Here is a 23337-nt window from a genome sequence, read left to right as displayed (position 1 = left end):
CAATATACTCTATACTCATGCAGTTGCCTATTGTTTGGTTTCCAAGGATACTTACTCAACAACTGTCTCTCTTTGTTGAAGAAAAAAAATTCAAGGGCAGTTGCAAAACTATATAAAAAAACACGTTGATAGCTATACAACCTCACTACTGAGTTTTAGTTTTAAAAATCACATAAGAAGAAAAATAACACAACTGACACATTGATCAGGTTATCAATGTGTCAGTTATTTTCTTCTTGTTTCTACACTTTGTCAATGTCAGTGTTATAAAATCACTACAGTCCGATAATAGTGCCGTTCTGTGGGCTTTTTTTTTACACCACACGCAGAGATCACTTACCACATGCGGTCTGAATATCGTTGTCGGAGTCTTTGTTAATTGTCCTGTATAGGTGTGTCCTGGTTTGGCAGCAGACGGTCCATTCGACAGGTACAGCTCCTTCTGTGTCTAACCAAGTAAAGGATGCTCCTCTCTCTCTCTCTCTCTCTCTCTCTCTCTCTCGCTCCCTCAGGCTGACCAGGGCTGGGCAGACACAGCAGGTTGTCACATGACCGAAACAGCGGAGACTATCAGGGAGGGCGTAATGAGAAATGGACTGGATCCCAACTGGGTCAGGTGGACCTCAGGGTATTTATGCGCCATGGGGACAGGTGAGAATCCGGTACCACTGAGCACTGAACATTCATCATTTAACTCCCGAATGAACATGTGGGAGGCGCGCTGTGTTCATTGATCACAAGGTTGTCCACTGTTTTTTCCTACCTATACCTGTCCTGATGTTAGCAGTTGTGACCTTTATGAGAACTGCTGTAAAAAGTTACATTTTTAATGAAACTGTAACACGACAGCCCGTTTAATTAGCTCATGAGTGCAGTTAGCAAACTTGAACTTAAGCTGTAGAATAAAATCGACAAAAAATGGTAAAGTGAATGAATGAAGAATGAAAAAGACAAGATGTATAGATTTCAGTATCCCTAATTTTAATAGACTGTATATTGCGTCCATTCATTAGAGCTAAATATTTGCCACCTGTCATACCGCCCTCCGGCCAGTAAGGGGCACCAGTTTCAGCTGAGCACACCGCTGCAGGAGAAGAAGATGGGCCGTTGACAAGAGAGGAACCGTTGCGGCTGTTACGAACTAACAAAGTAACATTACTTGGATAGATTTTGATGCTTGACCATTGAATCTATTGTTGTACGATTGTATTTTTTTTCAAGGCTGTTTCAAAAATGATTCTTACAGTGAAACCACTCCAAGGAAAAGAGTGCTGTGTACAGGTAAGTTATGCGGCGCTAAGCTAGCTGATGCTAACATAATTCGCAATATTAGCTGACCAGAAAGCTAGCCGGGGTAGCGGTGATCATAGACATACGTTTTAAGTGAAACAACCATTCTTATAATTCTTTGGTTTACATGATTTGTTAAACGGTACTGAATAGCAGAAACTAGGTGATTGTACGTATATAATGTCCCACGTATAGCTTTACGATACAGCGGCTAGCTTGCTAGCCACATCCTTGACAAACACGTTTAATGTAGTATTAGACTTTTGCTCGTCCTTTCTTTCCGCCGGCTGGCGACTTTGTGTGTGACCTCTGTCAAGTCCTTATTTGGTCATTCTTGAATAACAGTCACTTGGCTAATGCGTCAACAAAGCATATCTTTGAACAAGGCTTAGAGCACAGTATGCATTTATAAGCTATTTGCATGCGCGACTTTTTACTATGTTAGCTCCGGTTTGTGCCTGCGAGAAATGAGGCACAAACAAGGAGCATCTCAGGAAACGGGCACCGCCCGCTGAATGGATTACTCGAGTATAAGGACTACTGCCACTTATAATGCAATAATCACCACAGAATAGTGTTCTATAGATAACATTGTCTCAATAAAGACTAATGAGCATTGAAACAAGTATATATCACAATGGGATGTGTTTCCCAAGTTATTGTACACTAAGTGTTCATGGATGAGAAGTGGTAGTACGTGTAAACGTGATATAGACTAACAAGGAGATATACAGGCTTTACATTCACTGTATGATTTCATTATAAATGTTGGTTTAATGTAATGTTTAATGCTTTTTTGCACCACTGAATGCTTGTGACACTGTGTTTATCATTATGTCATGGTGTTGTTTCAGGTGACTGAAGATGAAAAGGTCTCTGCAGTCAAGGAGCTTGTGTCTGAACGTCTAAACATACCCGCAAACCAGCAGCGGTTACTCTACAAAGGGAAAGCGCTGGCAGGTAGATATGTCAACAGTTGATAACTGCAATTGATAGATCCACCAATCCCTTTCTACAAAATTGAAATGTTTAAATATTTAATGACAGTATACTATATTGCCTTCTCTTAGATGAACACAGGCTGAGTGATTACTCCATTGGGCCAGAGGCTAAATTGAATCTGGTAATCCGTCCTGTGGGGGAAAAGACCGGAGCCTCGGGGATGGCTGCCAGCAGCAGCAGCAGCACCAGCAGCAGCTCCTCACAGGGAGGAGTGTGGCAGACTGTGTCAACTATACTTGCAAGACACTTCAGTCCAGCAGATGCAGCAAAAGTCCATGAACAGCTTATTAAGGTATTTACATGCAGCAGCTTTGCCTCTAGGCAGATCATGTTGGGATCTGATTAAAGCTAGATGTTTTGTTGTTTGAGATAAGTGGACTGGTGAGGATAATTAACAGTTGTTAAATAGCGTAATTTAAAGCTAGACATAGAAGGACAGCATCAAGTAGAGGTTGAAATTTCCTGGTACTTTTGGCATTGTACATCTGACATACTTTGTGTTAGGACATGCAAATTCTCCTTTCTGATATATTAAATAGTGTTAGTGTTAACATTAAATTGCAGCCTTCAGATCACATATCAGTGAAGTCTTCTTAGAAAAAGAGGAATGTGGAAGACACAACATAAACATGTGAAGGCTTTTATCGTGGGATTTCAACTCCGTTGAAAATATTAACCTGCTTTTTTTCTGTTTTTAAGGACTATGAACGTTCACTTCGACAACTCAGTCTGGATGACATTGAGCGTTTGGCAGGAAGACTTCTTCACCCAGATGGCGAGGGCATGGACACCTCATACATGGACTAAGAATGCCTAGCTTGAAGCTGCTTTTTTATGATTGTTTTTTTCAGAGACACTCAGTGCTTGCGGATGCATACAGTGTTTAGAGTGTGAGGCTGTGGAAAATACGTTATCTGTTTTGTTGCAAAGAGCCCCTGGTGTGTACCTAATCAGTGGCTGAGTGAACGTGGATAACACTGACTGTTGACCATCTCAGCAATAAGGCTTTCTTATCCACGTGCAAAGGACTTGGATAAGAAGAAAAACACAGCCACTTTGAACTCACCCCTGGTTTTGATGGTGCAGTAATGACTCAAGACCTGATCACACAGTGTCTGAATACAAAGAATGCTTTTATGCTGTTGTTTTCACATGATGCTGCTACAAATCCCAGGGGACACTAACTTCTACAGGAGGGTATTTATTAGTCATGTCTGTGTTGGATGATGACTGGGTGTGTTTTTGTTAACCATCTGTGAGAAAGTAATCCATGTTTAATCTTGTAATTTACTCATGGCCGTGATTTGTAAATACTATGTTTATATATAAACAGACATTAAAATTGGAAAAAAAATCGTTTGCCTTTTTTGAATGCCTTCTCTATAGTTTTTTGTTAAAATCGTAATAAGTGGTTAGATTGAGGAAAGGGTCTTCCATCTGGAGGGACCTCAGAAGGTGGGTCTAAGTTATTATCAGCCAATCAGGCGAAAGAAAAGCTTGTCATTCGTATGAATGGACCAATCAGGTTAATGGAGGGTAATGCGGAACCGCCTATGTGGTAAACTGACGGTCTATATGTGTTGCTAATTTTGGAAAACAGTTCTTGTAAAATGCTGTACTTTTGACGCCGAGCATTTTCTATGAAGGGCAAACAAGTTGGAGAAGAAGAGATTGTTTTGATCATCAACAAGGTCAGAATGGAGCATTGGTTGGCGTAGCAACTAAGCCAACGCTAGCACATAAGCTAGCTCATCTCTTCCTTCCTCTCAATACCAATTAGCGTTAGCAGGTTAGCAATAGCAGATACGTTAAGTCTCTTCGCCTTCATGTTACCTGGTGTCATCGTTGTTACATAGAAATAATAGCCGTTTCACTTTTGAATTCTACTTAAAGATACCGTGTTTTCGGGGAGAATTAGCACGGTGTTGGTCGAACCGGTAGTGGGGCGGTACACCCCTCTCATCAGGACCACCTTCCCTATGGCGAAGCAACACTGTTCTCCTAAGAGGACACCTAAATCTATTTTTGTTTTTGTAACACGCTGTACTGTTTATTTTATGATTGCTTTGAGCGTAAAACAGCTAATGTCTCTTTGAAATAGTAGCGATAAATACTCGTGATCACCTGCATCCTCTTGCTATTCTTTCTCTTTATCATCTTGTTTTACTATTTTAAGACAGGACTGGGTCTATTGGAAGGATGGAGACTCTGATTCCCACCATCAACCGGCTGCAGGAGGTCTTTCTCACAGTTGGCGCAGATGTCATACAGCTACCTCAGATAGTCGTAGTTGGATCGCAGGTTAGTCATGAAAATATTTATTACAGACAAAACCTTTTTATTGTTATCTATACATATATGTCATTGTATGCTTGATCTAAAACAGAAGACATATATAGAGTGTGAAACACTGATATAATACACCGTCATCTGTAAAGTTCACCTGCTCTCATTTTGTGCCCTAACAGAGCAGTGGAAAGAGCTCTGTGTTGGAAAGTCTGGTTGGACGGGATTTCTTGCCACGGGGATCAGGAATAGTCACAAGACGACCCCTGGTGTTACAGCTTGTTAATGTTGCCCCTCTGAAGGAGAGACTGAAGATAGAGAATGGTACGCAAACATGAATCTGCTGTTGTTAATGTGCTTGGATATAGTTTGGATATGCTGTAGACAAACAGGCAGGTAAACAGCAGATCTGCTATATCTGGCTAGGCATGGAGACTGTTAGTGCTAGCTATGCTTGTATTGAACTGCTATTGCTCTTTGTTTACTTGCTCGTTGGTTTCTCTTTGCTAACATACTGTCTTTCTTCCTCTTATTCTTCACCACTTCTTCAGGAAATGGGGTTAAACAAAATGCCCAAAACAGCCACCCAGGTCTCAGTATATTTGATCTGCATGGTCCTAAATTTGTTCAGTCTCATTATTTCTTTTGTGAACTCTCACACATTGTGTTCATACTAATACTAATTCATGCGTCTTTCATCATATGGGTAAACTTGTCATCTTTGCATTTTTGTTTTCCCCAAACCCCGAATCGATGGCATTTTCTACGGACTAATTCTCTTAATCTTGTTTGTTCAGGTGTCAAAGCTGACGAATGGGGAACCTTCCTGCACTGCAAGAATCAGGTATATATTTATCTCAGAGGTTTAAATGTTGTGTACTGTGCCAGTTGTGTTGTATTATCTGGTGTGATTTGGCAATGCCTCATTCTCTCGCTTTGCTCAAAAAAGGTCTTCACAGATTTTCTGGAAATTCGTCGTGAAATTGAAACGGAGACTGATCGCACGTCAGGTGAAAACAAGGTGAGGAGAAACACTGTGAAAAAACTTGTAATGCTGCAAGTTTAAATTAAAAAACTAGATTTATTTTTAACTGTCTTCTTTTCATGTCCTTCAGGGAATCAGTCCTGAGCCTATATATTTAAAGATTTTCTCCCCAAAAGTCCTCAATCTCACTCTGGTCGATTTACCTGGAATCACAAAGGTAAACTCAGTCACTCGACATTGATGTTGATATTATTTAATTTGAGCAAACACAGTGACACGTGATATGTACATGATACGACTGATTGAATTAGATATCTGAAATCATCACATAGTACTGTAACACTGGCTGTTCACTGTCAATGCTTCAGGTTCCTGTTGGAGACCAGCCAGAGGACATCGAGGCTCAAGTGCAAGAGATGATCTTGTCCTTTATCTCCAATCCAAACTCCCTCATCCTCGCAGTGTCCCCTGCCAACTCTGACTTGGCCACCTCTGATGCACTGAAATTGGCTCGTGAGGTCGATCCAGATGGTAGGACATTTTGTATACAGGCGCCTCGTCCCCTCTGATTTTAGCTTGATTTTCTTCTCTCCCTCTCTTTGTCTCTCACTCTCTCTCTCTCTCTCTTCCTTTCTTTCTCTCTCTGCTTGTTACATAACATCTTGAAATGCATTTTAAATTATTTAATGTCCAGCAGGAATGCATTATACTCAATCATGTAAGCATATTGATACTTAATCTTGATCTTAACAGTTAACAGCACCCTGATAGTTAATGGATGCTTAATGCTTAATGTTACTGTCATGGTGCATTTAGAGGAATGGTTGGCTCAACAATAAGAATGTGCCTGTAGGAGTTGTCTGTGAGGGTGGCAGGGTGGTGGTGGTCATTTAATCCTGTCATGTTGTAAGATTTTCTATTTGTTTTGTTTTTACTAAATGTGTCTGTCAGGCCGCCGAACACTGCTGGTGGTCTCTAAGCTTGATCTAATGGATGCTGGAACTGATGCACTGGAAGTCCTTCTGGGTCGTGTCATTCCAGTGAGGCTCGGAATTATCGGGGTGGTTAACAGGTTTGAAAAAATAAATGTTTATGTATGGTGATCTTAACCATGTCTCTATTTACTTTAGAGATGTAAGAGTTTTATTATAATGTTGTGTCCTATCTTGTGTCCCCTCTAGGAGTCAGCACGACATCAATACCCAGAAGAGCCTGGAGGATTCAATGAAGGATGAGCAGGCCTTCCTTCAGCGTCACTACCCCTCACTTGTATCTCGCGCTGGCTCACGCTATCTGGCCAAAACTCTTAGCAGACTGCTTATGCACCACATCCGAGACTGCCTGCCAGAGCTGAAAACACGAGTGACGGTGCTAAGTGCCCAATACCAGGCAAGGTTAAACAGCTATGGTCAGCCTGTGGAGGATCACAGCGCTACCCTGTTGCAGATTGTCACCAAGTTTGCGAGTGATTATTGCAACACCATAGAGGGAACAGCCAGATACATCCAAACCTCAGAGCTGTGAGTGTGACCTCGGTGTTATATCATAACAAGCTTATATACATGAAACAGTTGTTGCTACATATACTGCCATAGTTTTTGCACAACTCAGCACTTTACTTACACTGTTGCACAGTATCTGGGTAATATAAGTATAAGCTGAAGTGTTATGAGCATCTTGTGTCGGTGCCTTCATTTCCACGGCTCTCTTACCACCAGGCAATTAATTCATGTAAATATGCAGCAAGCAAATATTGACCTTTTTTGGTTGACTGAGTTTAATTTTGGCAGAGTTAACATTGCTGACACACAGCATCAGTGTCACAGCTGAACCCATCTCTTCTACAGCTGCGGAGGTGCTCGGATCTGTTACATATTCCATGAGACCTTTGGCCGGACTTTGCAGTCTATCGACCCCCTGGGAGGGCTGACTGATCTCGATATCCTCACTGCCATCCGCAATGCCACGGTAAGCTTCGCCCTTCCTTTGTTTGTGCAGGTTCTTCAGTTAGTATTCTGGTGAAGTTCTTTCATTTGTTAAATGATAGAGCTGTTTTTTATTTGTGAACATGTGGGATTTTCCTTGCAGGGTCCTCGGCCAGCGCTCTTTGTGCCTGAGGTATCCTTTGAATTGTTGGTGAAACGGCAAATTAAGCGTCTGGAGGAGCCCAGCCTGCGCTGTGTAGAGCTTGTTTATGAGGAGCTGCAGAGGATCATCCAGCACTGCTCTTCCTTTAGCACACAGGTTAGACAAGCGAGGATGATGCTTTTTTACACATCTGACTTGATGCATTATTTATTGTAGCAGCATTTTAATAAAATATTTCCTGCGTTTTCAAGGAGCTTCTACGATTTCCCAAACTGCATGACTCCATTGTGGAGGTAGTGACTGGATTATTGAGGAAGCGCTTGCCGATTACTAATGAAATGGTAATCCACGGCTTAGCTAAGATGATCTCTTATATTAATTATAAAAACCATCACCCTGTTAACTCACCATGGTGTTTTTTCCTTAGGTACACAATTTAGTAGCAATAGAGCTTGCCTACATCAACACAAAGCATCCAGACTTCACAGATGCTGCGCAGGTCTCAGCATCTGTCAACAGTCAGCAGGTAGTTGTCTCTGCTTAAAGCAAATACTCAAATTTATCACTTGCTCGCCTGGGCTAAACAGCAGGAGCTGTGTTCTGTAAAGCTTTGGCAATTACATTTCACATCCCTTTGAAAGATTTTACTGCAATCCCAGGCTCAGCCAAAGCTGTCACCCTCTGACTCCACTGGATTTCTCATTTTCAGGCAGAGGCCTTTGATGGAGGGAAGCGCTGGAAGAACGAGAAGGTGGCAGAAGAGAAAGCCCCAGCCACTGGCTTTGGCAGCCCCAGTAAAGGCCAGGCCATTAACCTCCTTGACACAGTGAGTGGCAGGATTAGCAATAGAACAAAACACTTTAGAATGAATTCATTGCAGACATTCAGCATTTAAATCGCCCCCTTTCTGGCAGGCGGTACCTGCATCCCGCAAGCTAAGTACAAGGGAGCAGAGAGACTGTGAGGTCATCCAGCGTCTCATCAAGTGCTACTTCCTCATTGTCCGCAAAAGCATCCAAGACAGGTCTGGCTGGATCAAATCCAGAGAGCATCCTCTCCTCCTTTATGTCTAGTGGCAGCCCAGTTGTTGCTTTTGATACTTATTGTCTAATTTTAGAAACTTTGGTGTGTCTGCAGTGTGCCTAAGACAGTGATGCATTTCCTGGTGAACTTTGTGAAAGAACATCTGCAGAGCGAGCTGGTTGGTCAGCTTTACAAACAGCCACTGCTGCAGGAGCTGCTCATTGAGTCACAGGACACGGCGCAGCAGCGGACCGAGGTTGCTCAGATGCTTGAGGTAAAATTGGATGATGCTTCTGTGAGCTTCTGAGCATCACAAAACTACAAGTCCTTTTCTTCTTCTTCTACCTGCTGTTTCTAAGCCCAGTTATTTAACAAGCCTTTCTCCTTTTTTTCTCCCTTTTTAGGCACTTAAAAAAGCCAATAACATCATCTCTGAGATCCGGGAGACTCATCTGTGGTAGCCAGAGGACCATGTTCTGTTGTTATAGGGACAGCTTTGAGAGTATGAAAGTGTATGTGAGTTTACAGCAGAGTGTATCTGTAAGTCTGTGGCAGTACCACTGTTTTCTCATGGACCAGTGACCATAGCACATTTAGACTTTTTTTTCTGTCAGCTGTCGCCGTAAACAGCGCACTTGGGCTGCTGCTTTTCACTGTGAATGTTGAGAGAGCAGGAGATCAATTAAACACTCAGGCCGAATGATGAAAGGTGTAAAACAGCCGTGAACAAAATCTTTTTGTGAGAAAATATTTGTCAGGTTATAATATCGTGTAAATGTGCAATTTATATTATATGTGGGGTATTTAAGTTCGCATCCAAAAATCGGGCTTCCTTTAAGCCTCTTTAGCAGGTGCTTACAAATATGTCGGTGTCTAGAAAATTAATAATACCTAGCTCGGTCGAGGACAGCTGCAGTGCAACACTGGAGACACACTGCATTTTCAGAAATTACAGGATTTACAGGTTGTTTTTCAAGCTCTGTAGCTCTAGTAATTATCAGGTTTATTTTCAGGAGTCACATTTACATATCAGCCTATCTGTGCACTGTTACATTTTGTATGATATCATTAAAAAGAGTCAAACATTCCGTCAAAGTGGACAGCTACATCTATAGGATAAAATATCTGTGTAGTGTTAGAGAATCCCTATGATTGATATGGTTTTAAATGTCAGAAGATAATGTTATAAGGTTGTTAGATTTTAGATCCAGATTGTAGGACCTCTTTTCACTTCCCTAAACCAATTATCCACTTCTCTTCTCTGTTAATGTTACAGAGACATAATCTTCTTTCATATTAGTGACCCTCTTCAATCGTACTGCCCCCAGGAAGGAGACACTCACTATCTTAACACCTCCTGCATGCAGTTAAGCTTGTAACTGTACATCTTAATTTAGCCAGGGACATTTGCCTTGGTGCCAATCATCATTTTCATTATGCAATATAGCTGGGTGTGTAAAATTATGCATCTAGTCCAAAATTCCAGGCGGGTCTCTCCCCGAGTCCAAACCTCTTCGCCTCATAACCAAAATACAAATGAGGAAGACCTGCTTTAACAGGACCATCAACCAAACAGTAGCTCCCACTTCCTGTCTTTAAAACTTTGTGCAAGGTTGCATGTGTGTGTGTTCAGTGTGCATGTGTGGAGGTATGACTGAATATATGGTTTGTATTATTTAAATGTGTATTATCATCATCATCATGTGTTAACTGCCTCTGAGTTCTTGCCTGCCAATATTTGTGAAACATGTTTACTGAATGAAGTCTGTCAACTTTGAAGGAACTCATTAAAACCTAAGAAAGAAAGTTGTGCAGACAGAAGTGTGTTTGGGTTTCACTGGTAAGATACAGTCCTAACAAGTGATCTTTTTTTTAGGAGCAGTTTGTTTTTCACACACAGTGCTGCAGCAATAGATAGATCCACTCTTCTTCCCTCTATTGATCTAAAGTGACTGAAAAAGTGTGTCAGTCAGAGGTGTCTGTCACAGTCACACTAACAGGATGAAGAGCTGAAAATGAGAAAAATCTGTTTCCAAACCTTTGCTTTCCCTGGTTTGACCCCACACTGCATCTACCTGCTGCTGGAAAAGTGAGATTTCACTTCTGTTATCTGCTTCCATTTCGTTGATGGATTATTACCTTTTGATGTCAAGGCGATCTCAGTTAAACAGGAGTAGAGGTTGAGAAGCGAGGTGATGGATGAGTTGAGTGTAGCAGTAAGAGTAGAGAGCTGGTCATTAATGTTAGATGAGAGTGAACAAGGGCGCTACAGACCAGGAGAATGCATTATTGGCACTGCAAGGAAAACAAGACAAGTCAAATCATTGCTAAATTTACAAGCTCCTCTATGTATTATTGGTGCTGAACACACAGCAGTCAATCTGCATTTTGCAAAAGAGAACAGCTTACTTTGTGTGTAAGCACAGGACTCAAAAATGAAAATGAGCTGAAAGCTAATAAACTCTCATTTTAGGTGATTATTTGGAACTGCATGGGCTTTGTCTCCCACTGTAGCCAGTTATTCTGATCACCCTCTTATAACACACCCCACCTCCCCACCAACTGAGACTAGACTAGACCATACCATCTCTGACGTGATGGGAGGGGGCTTGCTTGCAGTATCTTGACAACCGCATCATTTGGATCCCTTATATTCCAGCTGAACAGAGACTGAATCATTACAAATTATATTTTTACCAATGCATATGACCCCTCCAGGCTCTCCATGTTGTCCGCGGTGGTGCGCACGGGTTTTCAAGCTGCGTTTCCCTCCTTGTGTCTCTCGCACTATTGAGCCAGTCAGCAGAGCAGGCTGAACAAAGCCATGGGAGAGAGAGAGAGAGGAGCTTCTGGGAAGAAATGTCTCTCACTGACTCTGTCGCCTCGACAACCGGGTAAGAAAGGAGGGGAGGGAGCACCGGAGAGGGGGAGAAAGGACTGGGGTGCATAAAGGAGAGGAAAACAACACATTATGAACTGCTGAGATTTAAGGATTCCTGTAGAGTGAGGAGGGAAAGTGGATCTCTATGTGTCATTCTCTTTTGAGGGTTTCTCTGCTGTTCCTCTCTTGATGAGTTATTTACTGTGACATTAAAGCAGTAACTGATTTTTTTTTTCCTTCATCAGTGCATGGAACAAATGAAATTGCTGAGCGCAAGTTCAGCACATTACAAGTGGACCAAGTAGGCCTGAACGCTCCACCTGTAATTCATCAGCCTCAGGTAAGTCTCTCCTCTGTATTGCAGGCATTTGCTCTGACAGGAGTGCTTTTGTTTTTGGCTGACTTATTGATGAAACGTAAAATATCCACTGTTAAAGACATTGAATAATGAAGAAAATAAAGGAGAAAGTACAAAAAAATGTTTTAGCAAATCAATAAAGTTTTAAGAAATTGGCTGCATTATTTTTTTATTTTTATTTTTTGCAGCCAGAATTATAAAAAAACACCTTTAGAGGTTAATTTATTCCATTTTATTGAAGAGTGTGGGAGAAATTGCTTGTTATATCCCCAGGATGCTACACACACACTGCGCACAGAGCTTGGTGCTTCCCTCAGCGTGAGCAGAAATTCATCGACAATAAGAAAATGAACACCTTTGTTAGGTGCAAATAGATGTCGAGAGTTTGACTCAAACCACAGACTGAATGGTGCGTAAAGAACGGAAGGCACGTCTGCTATAAACATGCTGCTGAGTGCTCGTGCATAAGGAATATGTTCATAGAGCACTAGTGGTGAAATCAATGCTCCTTTAAATAAGGTGCTATGCTGGCTGAGTTTACACCAGGCTGGGTGTGTGTGGGGCAGGAGGCAGCATGTGATATCCATATTGGATGAGATAGAGAGGAGATAAACTGAAGAGGGTGTGGAGGAGAGAAGGGGGAGGAAAGGGGGGGGGGGGTGCTGTCAGTAATGAAGGTTACAAATCTCTAACCTTTGTGGACAAGATTGAGATGTTTGGAGAAAAGGCAGCGAGATTGAAGGGAGGAAAAGGGCAAAGAGAGTGAGCAGCAGAGAAAGATGTTGAGGAAAAATGTTGACACGTGAAGGGTTCAGGCTCGGAGCATGCTGGGACGGCATGGAGCTCCCACCTCACCCTCCCAAGAGGTGCGGAGGGGAAGGACATAGACTCTGAACTTCACTGTGTATTTTATTGGACAAAAATATATACAGAAAAAAGTGGGGGTCACGAGAGGTTTACAGTTCAGCAGACTCTTTGCTGAACACGACAGCGAAAATGTCAAATATTGCTCTGTGGTGCTGCACAACAGGACCCACATCATACACAGGCGCTGTACTTTCAACTAACAGGCAGGTACAGCATAACCACCTGGGCAACACACTGTTATAAAAACATGTAAAAAAAAAGCTCCCAACTGACTCTAACATGAGGGCAGCAACACAACATACATAATAAAAGAGCAGGGCCATTTTCAGGCAGTTAATGCCTCAAAACCTGCACAAATTCATCCCAGGCCTCTGAGTAATAAAAGAAACACACTGCTTCACTATTGAAAACAGCACAGTTTAAACACAGACAGAGCCATATGAGAGCAGCTTTTATATCAATAAATACAGAAAACAGCATGGCAAATTACACTCTATTTTTAATCCACACCTGCACAGGCCCTAAATTGACAATGTTTTTCTAATCTTTGCAGAAAAATAGCAGCGTTGAACAATCCTGGCAGCTTGTAAACACATTAGTTATAGCAGGCGCCGCACCGCTCGCAGTGTGCTCTCCAGCTGTACACCGCTCATAATTATTGTACATGAGGTGCAATGTTCTTGGATGCAAAAGAAGCATAAAACTCATCAAGAAGAGAAGGGAGGAGGGTGTGTACCTGAGGCTGTGCATCACTATCTCTCCTACAACTGTAATGTCTGATAAGTCTGCCTATCAGTTTCCACTGAGTTCCTTGAATTGTCAGATTGACATTAAAACAAGCAGAAATGGAGCTGTGAAGATGCAGTGACAGGCGTTTCATTTAGGTTTTTTCACCCATGAATTTTAACTAGCAACAAAAAAGAAATCCTGGTTTCTCCTCACAGATGTTTGAGGTGCTGGTCATTTATTCGATGGGTTCTGTCTGTGATGTGTCTGTGATGTGTCTGTGATGTGTGTGTGGCTTCACTCAGTCCCCAGGCTTTTTTCTCCCCTCTCTTCTTTCCTTTCCACTTCTTTCCTCATATTGCTGCCCTTGTCTGTGTGCCTCATCTCGTCTTCTGCTGATGAGAGTACCGTCATCAAAACCAGGCAGAGAGACAGAAATGAAATGGAACAGCATTACAGAGATCTAATTACCAAAATTAGCCCGTTTGTTCAGTTTTGTTCCCTGTAAACACAGAATTATATCTTTGCAGGTTTTTTTTTCTCCAAGGTTGGTCATTTCTGCCATTTTTGAAAAGGAAAAGCATCTTCCATTACAGCTGTACAGAAAACAGCATGATGTTTACTTACTGGAATAATTGGTTACAGGAATAATACTGCCTTCAAATTACCGTCAGCTAATTGGAACAAATTATTTACAATGTTATTTTGGAAAGGCGGTGTAAATTAGAAGTAGCAGAAAATAATTGGATGATTTTGCTATAGTTTTTTTCTTTGTTTTCACAATTTAACACCATTAATGAATTTGTCCTCTAAACGTGCAGGCACTTTTCAATGCTCTCCCATTAAAGCTGCTAGGTATCCTTGTCTGTGCACTAAGATGACGCTCTATTTAATAAAACTCAAGGGCTATCCAGATTTAAAAATGATAACAATACTAACAGCCCAAAATTGTACTCTTTTTTTTTTTTTTTTGAAATATTAGACACCGTGGAGCTCCGGGTTTTCAGCTCTGCTGGCTTTATTATCTTCTTCATAAAAGGAAAAATCCAGCATGAAACAGCATTAGCACATCCAAGTCCTGTGGTTGTTTGAGAACATTAAAAACGGGCTCTGTTAGAAAGTGAGAGGGCTTTTAATAACCTGCCTGTTAAACACATCCACAAGCTGCTGCATTATCAGCAAGCTGGAGTCTAACTTTGTATCAGAGCGTGACCAGATGAGACGATTTTCTGATCACTAACATAAAATAAAGTTTATTTTGATGCCAGAGCACAAACTAAAAACCCAGAAATCGACAAGACTACTGTTCAATTTTTAGCTTCAGGGATCGAGTTTTTCTCCTCTGCTTTCTAACTGCAGGAATCTTTAATCATTTTTACAAATATTGATTTAGCAGTATACTGTGTAAATTCTTTTTTGAATGGATTTTTATTCAGGCTACAGAACTGGGCACAGCTATCTTTTACACATAATCAAGATTCAGTGTCTTACCTGGCTGACCTTAAAGCACTGTTCTAAAGAGAATAGATAAATTGCTGCAGTTAGCGAGCTCGCTGCCACTTGAATGCAAACTGTCTGCAGTGTCTTGTGTGCAGAAGACTTGGGTAAAAGAAAGTGGCACCTATTGACACTATTAGTCCAAGCCTGCCCATCATCTGAGATAAACCCCCTCTTTTTCCACAACTCTGTCTAATGCCCAGCTCACTCTTCTTGTCAGTAATTAGACAGGTGAGATGATTTAATTTGGTGCAGAGCAGACGCAGCCACATCGACTGCTGATATGTAGGGAGCCACCAGAAGACTCTCTCCAGGTGATAATGGCCACGCTGACAGAGAGAAGAATTAAATCACAGCTTTTAGCCTGTCTCACCCCCAAGCTTTTGTGATCCGCATCTTAAAGAAGAACTCAGCCAACCGTTTTCTCTTATAAGCCCTTGAGGGAAAAGGTCTCCCCCCTCAATTTTCTCCATATGCGAAGGCCAGCGTGGACAGCTGCTTAAGGACAGACTTAATTCTCTCATGCCCTTGCTCACTGAGTTTAACTTTGGAAGTTACCTTGCCCTTCGTGTTACCTGATGTGTCATCTGTTGGTAGTTCAAACATCTCTTTTGTGTACAATTAGAGAAAAAGGAGTGATGCTCAAATGGTGTTTTGGCTCCCTGACAGGTGCCAGCATGGATGTGGAGGATGAGCCGCTGCTGTTTCAAACCAGCTGGGGAGGCGAGGACGAGGAAGAGGAGGAGCAGCTGGAGGAGGAGGATGGGACAGCACGTGCAGCAGGACAGAGCTGTTCCTCTGGTGATGATGGGGTCTGTGGAGTGTGGAGGGCAGTGGGGTGGGTTTACACACAGCCCTGGGCCTGTGGAGTGGTCTTAGGGGCAGCTGTCCTGTTGCCATGTGCCCTGTTTGCCTACATGCTGCTCTACTGCCCTCCTCTGGACATAGACCTCTCCTACAGTGCCTTTGAGGTTCACAGTCACTTCTCTGCTGAGCGCTTTGACGCTCTCACCATTGCTGTAAAGACTCAGCTGGGGTCGTGGGACAGGCGTAGGCGAGACATAGATAACATTGAAGCTGAAGCCCTGCGGGAGCTGCTTCTAGAGAAGCTGGCCAGACAGACAATGATCAACAGGACAGATAATGAGGACATGAAGTTCCCTGCTCTGCAAAATCAGTCTTTACAAGTTGCAGATGATCATAGGAGAGCAGCTGCAGGGAGCAGAGATGAAAGGACAGTGGCTGATCTGGGTCACAAGGAATTGGGGAAACACAAGAGCTCAAATCCCAGAACAGAGGAGGAAGAAGGAAGACTATGGGAAGGAAATTCTTCGCTCATTAGGAAGCGTAGGTTTGTACCCAATTACTACTTGCAGAGCCAGGCTCTGTGGAGGATTGAGCTGGTGTTTGTAGCTCAAGGATCAGGCGATAGAAACATCTTCACCCCAGAACGTCTGGAGACGATTCACCATGTGGAGCGACTGCTCATGCAGCATCCACAGTTCCATCAGTTCTGCTGGAAGCCTATGGAGGTGCTGAGGGATCTGCCACTGGGACCATCCTACTGCTCCCCACCCAGCTCATTACTGTCTTACCTCTACCCCAGTGAGAGAGGAGGGAAGATATACTTTGATGGTATGGGCCCAGACCTGGCTGATATTCAAGGTGAGTCTGCACTGAAGGGGAAAAATTTCCAGTTCTTTCTGTGACAGTTTGTAACCTAACTGTGCTGTCTTCATGTATTCCTCTGAAGGTTCCCTGAGCCTGGCCATCACCCACCCACAGTTCTACTGGTACGTGGATGAGAGTCTGTCCCCGGAGCATCTCTCCTCCTCTCTCTTACGCAGCGAGATCCACTTCGGAGCTCCTCTGCCGTCTTACTACTCCCTGCAGGACCGAGCAGATGAGCAAAGAACTCACTTCAAGAACTTTGTGGTTCAGTATGCAGACATCCTGGCCAACCAATCCACCAGGTCAGGAAAACATTGCACCACACTGGCCATTTATTTCAGTTTAGTTCTGCATTATAGTCACATTATTTACAGTTCTGTGCCTGCTTCCCTTTCTTCCAGTCAGGTGAAGGTACTGTATGGGGGAACAGAGCTGTTTGATGATGAGGTGAGACACATCTTCTACAATGATATGATGCTGGCTGTCATCAGCGGAGCATGCATTACTGTCCTCGTCTATGTGCTCACCTCCTTTTCTGGTACAGTATGAGCTGTTCCTTATTTCACCTGCATTGGCATTGCATTATTTCCTAACTTTTGTGTGAGAAGTAATGCCATCAGATGTCTTTATCCCGAAACTCTCTTCCCTCTGAAGCTAGACAGATGTTTTCAGTTCTGGTGTGCGCAGGTCTCCTATTGTGTGTGAATAATGTTTACCACCATGTTTTCTTGTCTCTCTGCAGTCTTCCTCACTTTCTTTGGACTCACCAGCATTGGACTGAGCTGTTTGATGGCTCTTTTCTTGTATCATGTTGTGTTTGGGGTGAGGTACCTGGGCATTCTCAACGGAGTGGCAGCCTTTGTTATTATCGGTATAGGTAAGCTATTGTGTAGACTGAATTATGGACATTGAGAAGCTTAAGACCCGTTAGCTTAGCTGCACATAAGGATGGTTATAAAGAGTCCAACTCTGTCCAAAGGTTTAAAAAGACATACAGGTATCGTTAAAACTCAAACATAATTTTGACAGTTGCCCTGTTTAAAGATATATGTCTTACAGTGGTTTAATGGGAGGTTTTATTGTGAGCTGCTCTTTGGCAGACTTCTTGTTGTTCATTAGGCAAGTGGTTACATTAGTTAGTTATGGTTATTATCATTTAGTTAATTATAAAAAACAAACATATGATATGCTGAGTGACTCAGCTCTAATTACACGAATGTGCAGCTCAGGTCTTTGGGTGATTATGCAGAACATTAAAAGTATGTATTTTTTTGTGGTAGTTTTTTTTAATTGGAAGATCATGGAATCAGCAGAACAGAAAATTTACAGCACATTAAAGTGTGTATATACCATTATATTTTCTACATTTGTGCTAAGCTAACAGGCTGCTGACTTGAAAAAAAAATAGATTTTTGTTGTTGTTCCTTTTGTATTTATATATAATAAGAGACTTTCTCTTGGTTTTTCTTCATCTCTCAGGGGTGGATGATGTATTTGTGTTCATCAGCACCTTCAGACAGGCTTCTCATTTGCGGCAGCCGCAGCAACGAATGATCTACACAATCAAAACAGCTGGCCGAGCTACTTTTCTCACCTCCTTCACGACTGCAGCTGCCTATGCTGCCAACACCTTCTCTCAGGTAACCATGGGGGAAAAAACATCACTTAATAGATTCTGTTCAGGAGGTAGAAATGAGTCCTATGCTATGGTTGAATAGAAGTGCCTCTCTCAGCAGTCAGACATTTTTGTGTGATAAGCACAAATTGAAGGTCTTCTACACTGACACTCAGATCCCAGCCGTGCATGACTTCGGCCTATTCATGGCCCTCATTGTCAGCTGCTGCTGGCTGTGGGTTTCTGTCATGATGCCAGCCTCCCTTTGTATCTGGACTCACTGTGTGGAGCCTCGTGAACATGCCTGGTTGAATTGGTGAGACGTCATTTCCTTACTTTTGTGTGAGATGTTATTTGTGCATGCTGTGCGACACTACAGGCGAGATGTAATCCCTTCAGCTGTCTCTGTCCTTAAACTCTCATCCCCTGTGAAGCTTGAAGTGGTTTTCGGGCCTGTCAGTGAGCCACAGCCCTTTGTCAGATGAGGATGATGATGTGGCACTTCTGTCAGTGGAGTTGGAGCCAGGTGAGATTATTATCTCCCTCGGGTTGAATGGATGACAAGGGGGAGAATTGGAAATGGAATGAGTCCAGGCTATAAAACGCGGCTGTCCAGGCACCACTAAGGCCCTTCCTTTTGTTTCTTCTAGGTTCCTGTGACACAGACGGCGATGCAGCCATTCTGTCCCTGTCAGTGGAGACACCTTTGTCCCCTCCAGGGCAGCATCATGTGGGTGTGGTGAGCACAAATCTCCAGTGGGCCCTGAAGCACTTAGTGGCAGAGCCAGCTGTGGAGCGACGAAAAGCTGTTCTAGGTGAGACTTAAAATAAACTCAGGGTTAAGAAAATGACCGAGGTAAAATTCTGTAATTGTGTACAGAGTTCTTGATGTGTCATTTAGTAATGAGAGTAAGATCAAGCTTAAATAAGAACTATTGAAGAAATGGTGTAATCTCTGTCTGTCCTGAGGGGATTCAGCCTGTCAGAGGAAGAGCAAGCGCCTCTGATGAAGCATTCATCCTCACTCTCCTGCAGTGACTGTAATTGATCTTTGCTTGATCTGTCCCTCAGCTACTTTATCTACTCCATCAGACCCTCCTTTCTGTCATTGTTTATCATTGTCTTCCTGCCGGCCCAGGTGTCTTTCTCCTGGTTCTGCTTTTATCTGCCAGCTGCTGCTGTCTCCTGAGGCCGGCCACTCATGCCCCGCTTCTGTTCCGCCAAGACACAAACCTCCAGACTCTGCTGGCTCTGAGGAGCAACCTCAGCGGCCAGGGCATCTCCTGCCCCATGTGCTCAGGTAATGACTGCAGCAGTGGAGGAGGGGAAATAATGCACTTATAGATCCCAAGCAAATATCATGATATGCATGTTTTATCTTGCAGGTGTGTTCATGGAAAAACCCCACCCACTGTACACTCACACTTCCCCATCAGCATTTAGGTTTTCCACACATCAGCAGGGCACAAGCACAACAACCTCCTCTGCTCCTCGGAGCTCAGTGAAACCAAATTTAAGCACCAACCAAACAGGTAAATAGAGTGCATAGAAGCCCATACCTTGCAGCCAATTCAGAGACTCTAAAATATTTCATTTTGTCCTGTTTTTTAGGCTTTTTGCTGACAGTGTACATATCAGAATTGAACCTCGGCACCTCTGCAACACTGTTTCGTTTCTCCCTTAACACCAGCATCCCGTCTCCATGGAAAATGTGCAGCACAGATCATCAAGAGGTGTCATCATTTCAGGTTTGGGAGCTGAACTTGATGATTTTTTTTTAATAATTAGTTGCATTGTTATGACACCAAGCTGTGATATGTGCCAGAGAAGCGACTTAAAACCCATCTATTTGTGTCTGAACAGGCTTTTAATCAGCCCTGCAGCAATTACACCACCAGAATGACGGTGTGTGTTTCCCATGTGTACCGCCCGTACCCGAGCTGGATGATGACATCTGGCTCATGCGATCCCCATCATGGCTGGACGCCAGAGTTTTCCTTTTATGTCGCAGCATCTCCACAGCAGCACAGCAGGTGAAAGCACAAAGGAAACACTCTGAGCATGAGTTAGATGGACTGTCATGTTCTTTTACTGGAGAATTTGTCATTTCAGCTCTGCTCTCTTCCCCCTCTCAGGAAGCTGTACTTTGCACAACGGCGCCTGAGACCTCATCCCAGCCGTGTGTGTGTCAACTCGCCAGGCTGTGGCATCAGTTCTGGGCCTGATGGACCTACACAAGGAAGCTTTTATGCTCCTCTTCCCAGTGGTGAGCAAGTGTCTCAGTGTCAGACAGCATCATTAACATAAAAATGGTTTGTTACCCCATCAGAAAGACAGACTGCATTATTCACACTGATGAAATGTCTTTTTCATGTCATGTTATCTCATATTGAGTTTAGAAAGTAGGGAGAACACATTGATATGTCAGCTTCTTCAGATATGGCTTCTTAAAGTGTAGGATTTTTCCACAGTACTCTGCTATACAGATATTTTTACACTACATCAATAAACAGCGATTTTTTTGCTTTGCTTCTATTTTCAAAGAGCCCTCATCTGCTGCCAAAACGAAATTATCCAAAACCTTTGGCTTCAACCCATGCAGCGGTGGTATGTGTGGCCACCCAGCGGTGCGTCCTCTGGTCGACACCGGGGCCATGGTTTTTCTCGTGTTTGGAATCCTGGGAGTCAACCGAACCGAAAAAAGGGACAATCATGTGATTGGAGATATGGTGAGGGTTACACCTGTCTTACATAACAACACAAAGAGCTCAGGGCCACATTTTAGAGTGCTTTCCTCACAATCTTGATGTGTTCTTCTCCAAAGGGCAACGTTATATTAGATCCAGACTTCGATATTTTCCAGGAAATGGGGCATCTTTGCAAAATTTGTAAAGCTGTGAGTGCAAACAAGCAACTTGTGAAGCCAGGAGGAGCACAGTGTTTGCCTTCAGGTAACACCCACACACAGAAGATTCATTTTTAAGCACAAGTAATAACTCTCAATGTAAATTTTATTCTCTGATGATAGTCAATGAATATTTTAAGCTTAGGGCTCTTGTTTTTAAAGTATGACATATGGAGACTTCAATCTGGGGAATCCATTATTCTACTATTAAAACAACTGGATAAAACATGCACACAAGTCCTATTCTGGAAAGACGGCGCATTAATGCATAAAAGTATTAGAAAATGAATCATGCATTGAGGAATAAAGTGTTTAAAATGTAATGTTCTTTCTTTTGCTCCCTTCAGGCAACAAGCTGTCTTCTATTCTGCCTCTGCTTCATCCTGAGTGTCACTCTCTCCCTGAACCCAACCTGCTCCCAGGGCAGCTCTCTCACGGAGCAGTGGGAATACACGGAGGCAAAGTCCGCTGGCTGTCCATGGCCTTTGAGTCTGTAAGTCCCTTCATCTTTCAGCTTTTCATCTTCAAGCATCAGAGAGCTGCTGGTTGCGCCATCCCTAATGCTCTATCTTTCCTCTAACAAGACAACATACAAGGGGAAATCCTCCTTTCAGACCTACTCCGACTTCCTTCAGTGGGAGAACTTTATCCAGGAACAACTCGCCAGCCTCCCGCAGTCCTCTGCTCTGCAGCGAGGTTTCCAGACCTGTGAGCACTGGAAACAGATCTTCATGGAAATTATAGGTAGGTGAGAGGTGGCGTGGATGTCAAATTGCAGACTGATGTACAAATATAACATAATAAGATGCTTTCTGCTCTGTTTGTAGGGGTGGAGAGTGCCCTCTGGAGTCTGCTGCTGTCTCTGGCCATCTGTGTGGCAGCTGTGTCCGTGTTTACTGCACATCCTCTGCTGCTCTTGCCTGTGCTCATAACTATTCTAGGTAACAAGGATGCATATCATCAGGTTTGAAACTCAAAAATGGATTTTAAACATTGATTTAATTTTTGGCCCTCCACAGGGGTTATCTGTCTGGTCGTAGCAGTCATGTATTGGCTGGGATGGGAAATGGGAGCAGTAGAGGCAATTTCTCTGTCTATACTTGTTGGATCATCTGTGGATTACTGTCTGCACTTGGTGGAGGGATACCTGCTGGCTGGGCAGACTGTGTCCTCCATATCTGGTCATAACATAGTATGTATAAAAAAATGAGAAATATTTGCATATCAATTAGGCCAGATGTGCCCTGAAGTCTCTTAAATAAAATGTTGTTGGTTTAGTGTGTTGCCAAATTGTTCCTTTAACCTGTGTTTTGTTTGCAGGATCCTCCTGCCGTACGTCAGAGGCGGACTCTGGAGGCAGTCAACCACGTGGGCGTTGCCATAGTGTCCAGCGCCATCACCACGGTGATCTCCACAGTCCCTCTCTTCTTCTGTGTCATTGTGCCTTTTGCCAAGTTTGGCCAGATTGTGGCCATTAACACAGCCGTATCTATTCTCTTCACCCTGACCGTGACTGTGGCCTTGTTGGCCTGCATGGCCCCTGTCCACTTCAGCAGACACCCAGGCGCCGTGTTGAAGGCCAGCCTGGCTGTGATAGTAGCTGCAGCTTTGGGAGCGGCTCTCTGCTGGGTCGGCGGGCAGCTGGGTGCGTTGGCCTGGCAGTCAATCAGCACATAAACGCTGCTGTCCGTCCACTTACAAATGATGTCAGACAGAGTTCCTCTGTATGCAAACTAACCGAGGACTGTAGTTTCCTCCATCTGGAGGAGGAATGTCAGCGATGTTCTTGTACCTTACAGCACAAAGATGTCAGAATGATCTCAGTAATTAAAACTGTTTGTCATCACAGAATTTTTTCATTTGTATTAATCAGTAAATTGTGAGTAAAAAAAAAGTGGTGTAAGTGACTCATAGTAGTGGGTTGACCTTTCCGGGTTGATGTGGTGATTCAGTTGAGGTTTTTTTATGGTATCGCCTTCAGCTTAGATGACTGGGCAATCATTGGGAAACACTGGCTGAGTCACCGTTTTCATCAGTGTAAGCTTTTGAGTTGTGAAGAGCTGCTGACTGTTCTGTGACCTGCTGCTGTTAAAAACACTGACAGAGTGCAGCGCTCTGACGTCCATGAAGATTAGTGTGACAC

General features: G+C 43.1%; 3 protein-coding genes across 6 annotated transcripts; all 3 read left to right on the top strand.

Moving 5' to 3' along the window:
* Nucleotides 1-1062: 1062 nt before the first annotated feature.
* Nucleotides 1063-3640, top strand: ubl4a (ubiquitin like 4A). 2 transcript variants are annotated; one of them, XM_028413876.1, is made up of 5 exons: nucleotides 1063-1149; nucleotides 1247-1281; nucleotides 2145-2250; nucleotides 2361-2584; nucleotides 2992-3640. In XM_028413876.1, coding segments are annotated over exons 1-5 (474 nt in total). In that variant the 5' UTR covers nucleotides 1063-1148; the 3' UTR covers nucleotides 3100-3640. The 2 variants fall into 2 exon arrangements, with proteins under 2 accessions (XP_028269677.1, XP_028269676.1); XM_028413875.1 differs by having other exon boundaries at nucleotides 1078-1281.
* Nucleotides 3641-3838: 198 nt separating this feature from the next.
* On the top strand, nucleotides 3839-10445 carry LOC114441095 (dynamin-1-like protein). Of its 3 annotated transcripts, none has more exons than XM_028413871.1 (18): nucleotides 3839-3983; nucleotides 4473-4593; nucleotides 4761-4902; nucleotides 5130-5168; nucleotides 5376-5422; nucleotides 5528-5599; nucleotides 5694-5780; nucleotides 5932-6094; nucleotides 6515-6635; nucleotides 6745-7083; nucleotides 7411-7531; nucleotides 7652-7807; nucleotides 7903-7992; nucleotides 8079-8177; nucleotides 8361-8477; nucleotides 8566-8675; nucleotides 8789-8948; nucleotides 9079-10445. In XM_028413871.1, exons 2-18 carry the CDS (start codon nucleotides 4492-4494, stop codon nucleotides 9133-9135), a joined length of 2022 nt encoding a protein of 673 aa, XP_028269672.1. In that variant the 5' UTR covers nucleotides 3839-3983; nucleotides 4473-4491; the 3' UTR covers nucleotides 9136-10445. The 3 variants fall into 3 exon arrangements, with proteins under 3 accessions (XP_028269672.1, XP_028269673.1, XP_028269674.1); XM_028413873.1 differs by having other exon boundaries at nucleotides 3964-3983; nucleotides 4469-4593; XM_028413872.1 differs by lacking the exon at nucleotides 5130-5168 and having other exon boundaries at nucleotides 4469-4593; nucleotides 9079-10443.
* Nucleotides 10446-15680: 5235 nt separating this feature from the next.
* disp3 (dispatched RND transporter family member 3) lies at nucleotides 15681-22871 on the top strand. The gene is made up of 20 exons (XM_028414585.1): nucleotides 15681-16668; nucleotides 16757-16976; nucleotides 17076-17212; nucleotides 17417-17551; nucleotides 18154-18314; nucleotides 18466-18605; nucleotides 18724-18815; nucleotides 18940-19104; nucleotides 19428-19589; nucleotides 19675-19821; nucleotides 19901-20037; nucleotides 20153-20322; nucleotides 20425-20555; nucleotides 20834-21018; nucleotides 21114-21240; nucleotides 21542-21687; nucleotides 21779-21938; nucleotides 22022-22135; nucleotides 22214-22386; nucleotides 22515-22871. Exons 1-20 carry the CDS (start codon nucleotides 15681-15683, stop codon nucleotides 22869-22871), a joined length of 4047 nt encoding a protein of 1348 aa, XP_028270386.1.
* The last annotated feature ends 466 nt before the right edge of the window (nucleotides 22872-23337 follow it).

This window comes from Parambassis ranga, chromosome 9 (assembly GCF_900634625.1).
Source record: "Parambassis ranga chromosome 9, fParRan2.1, whole genome shotgun sequence".
Classification (NCBI taxonomy): Eukaryota; Metazoa; Chordata; class Actinopteri; family Ambassidae; genus Parambassis; species Parambassis ranga.
The sequence above is the reverse complement of the archived record's forward strand: the minus strand, read 5'-3'. Positions and strand labels throughout refer to the sequence as shown.

Excerpts from the sequence above, each read along its gene's own strand:
- ubl4a (XM_028413875.1), top strand. The coding sequence starts at position 1,234 with ATGATTCTTACAGTGAAACCACTCCAAGGAAAAGAGTGCTGTGTACAG. Across the intron at positions 2,251-2,360 it reads CAAAGGGAAAGCGCTGGCAG|ATGAACACAGGCTGAGTGAT; the intron begins GTAGATATGTCA and ends GCCTTCTCTTAG. Across the intron at positions 2,585-2,991 it reads TCCATGAACAGCTTATTAAG|GACTATGAACGTTCACTTCG; the intron begins GTATTTACATGC and ends TCTGTTTTTAAG.
- LOC114441095 (XM_028413871.1), top strand. The coding sequence starts at position 4,492 with ATGGAGACTCTGATTCCCACCATCAACCGGCTGCAGGAGGTCTTTCTC. Across the intron at positions 5,423-5,527 it reads TCCTGCACTGCAAGAATCAG|GTCTTCACAGATTTTCTGGA; the intron begins GTATATATTTAT and ends TGCTCAAAAAAG. Across the intron at positions 5,600-5,693 it reads GCACGTCAGGTGAAAACAAG|GGAATCAGTCCTGAGCCTAT; the intron begins GTGAGGAGAAAC and ends CATGTCCTTCAG.
- disp3 (XM_028414585.1), top strand. The coding sequence starts at position 15,681 with ATGGATGTGGAGGATGAGCCGCTGCTGTTTCAAACCAGCTGGGGAGGC. Across the intron at positions 16,977-17,075 it reads CTGGCCAACCAATCCACCAG|TCAGGTGAAGGTACTGTATG; the intron begins GTCAGGAAAACA and ends CCTTTCTTCCAG. Across the intron at positions 21,688-21,778 it reads TGTCCATGGCCTTTGAGTCT|ACAACATACAAGGGGAAATC; the intron begins GTAAGTCCCTTC and ends TCCTCTAACAAG.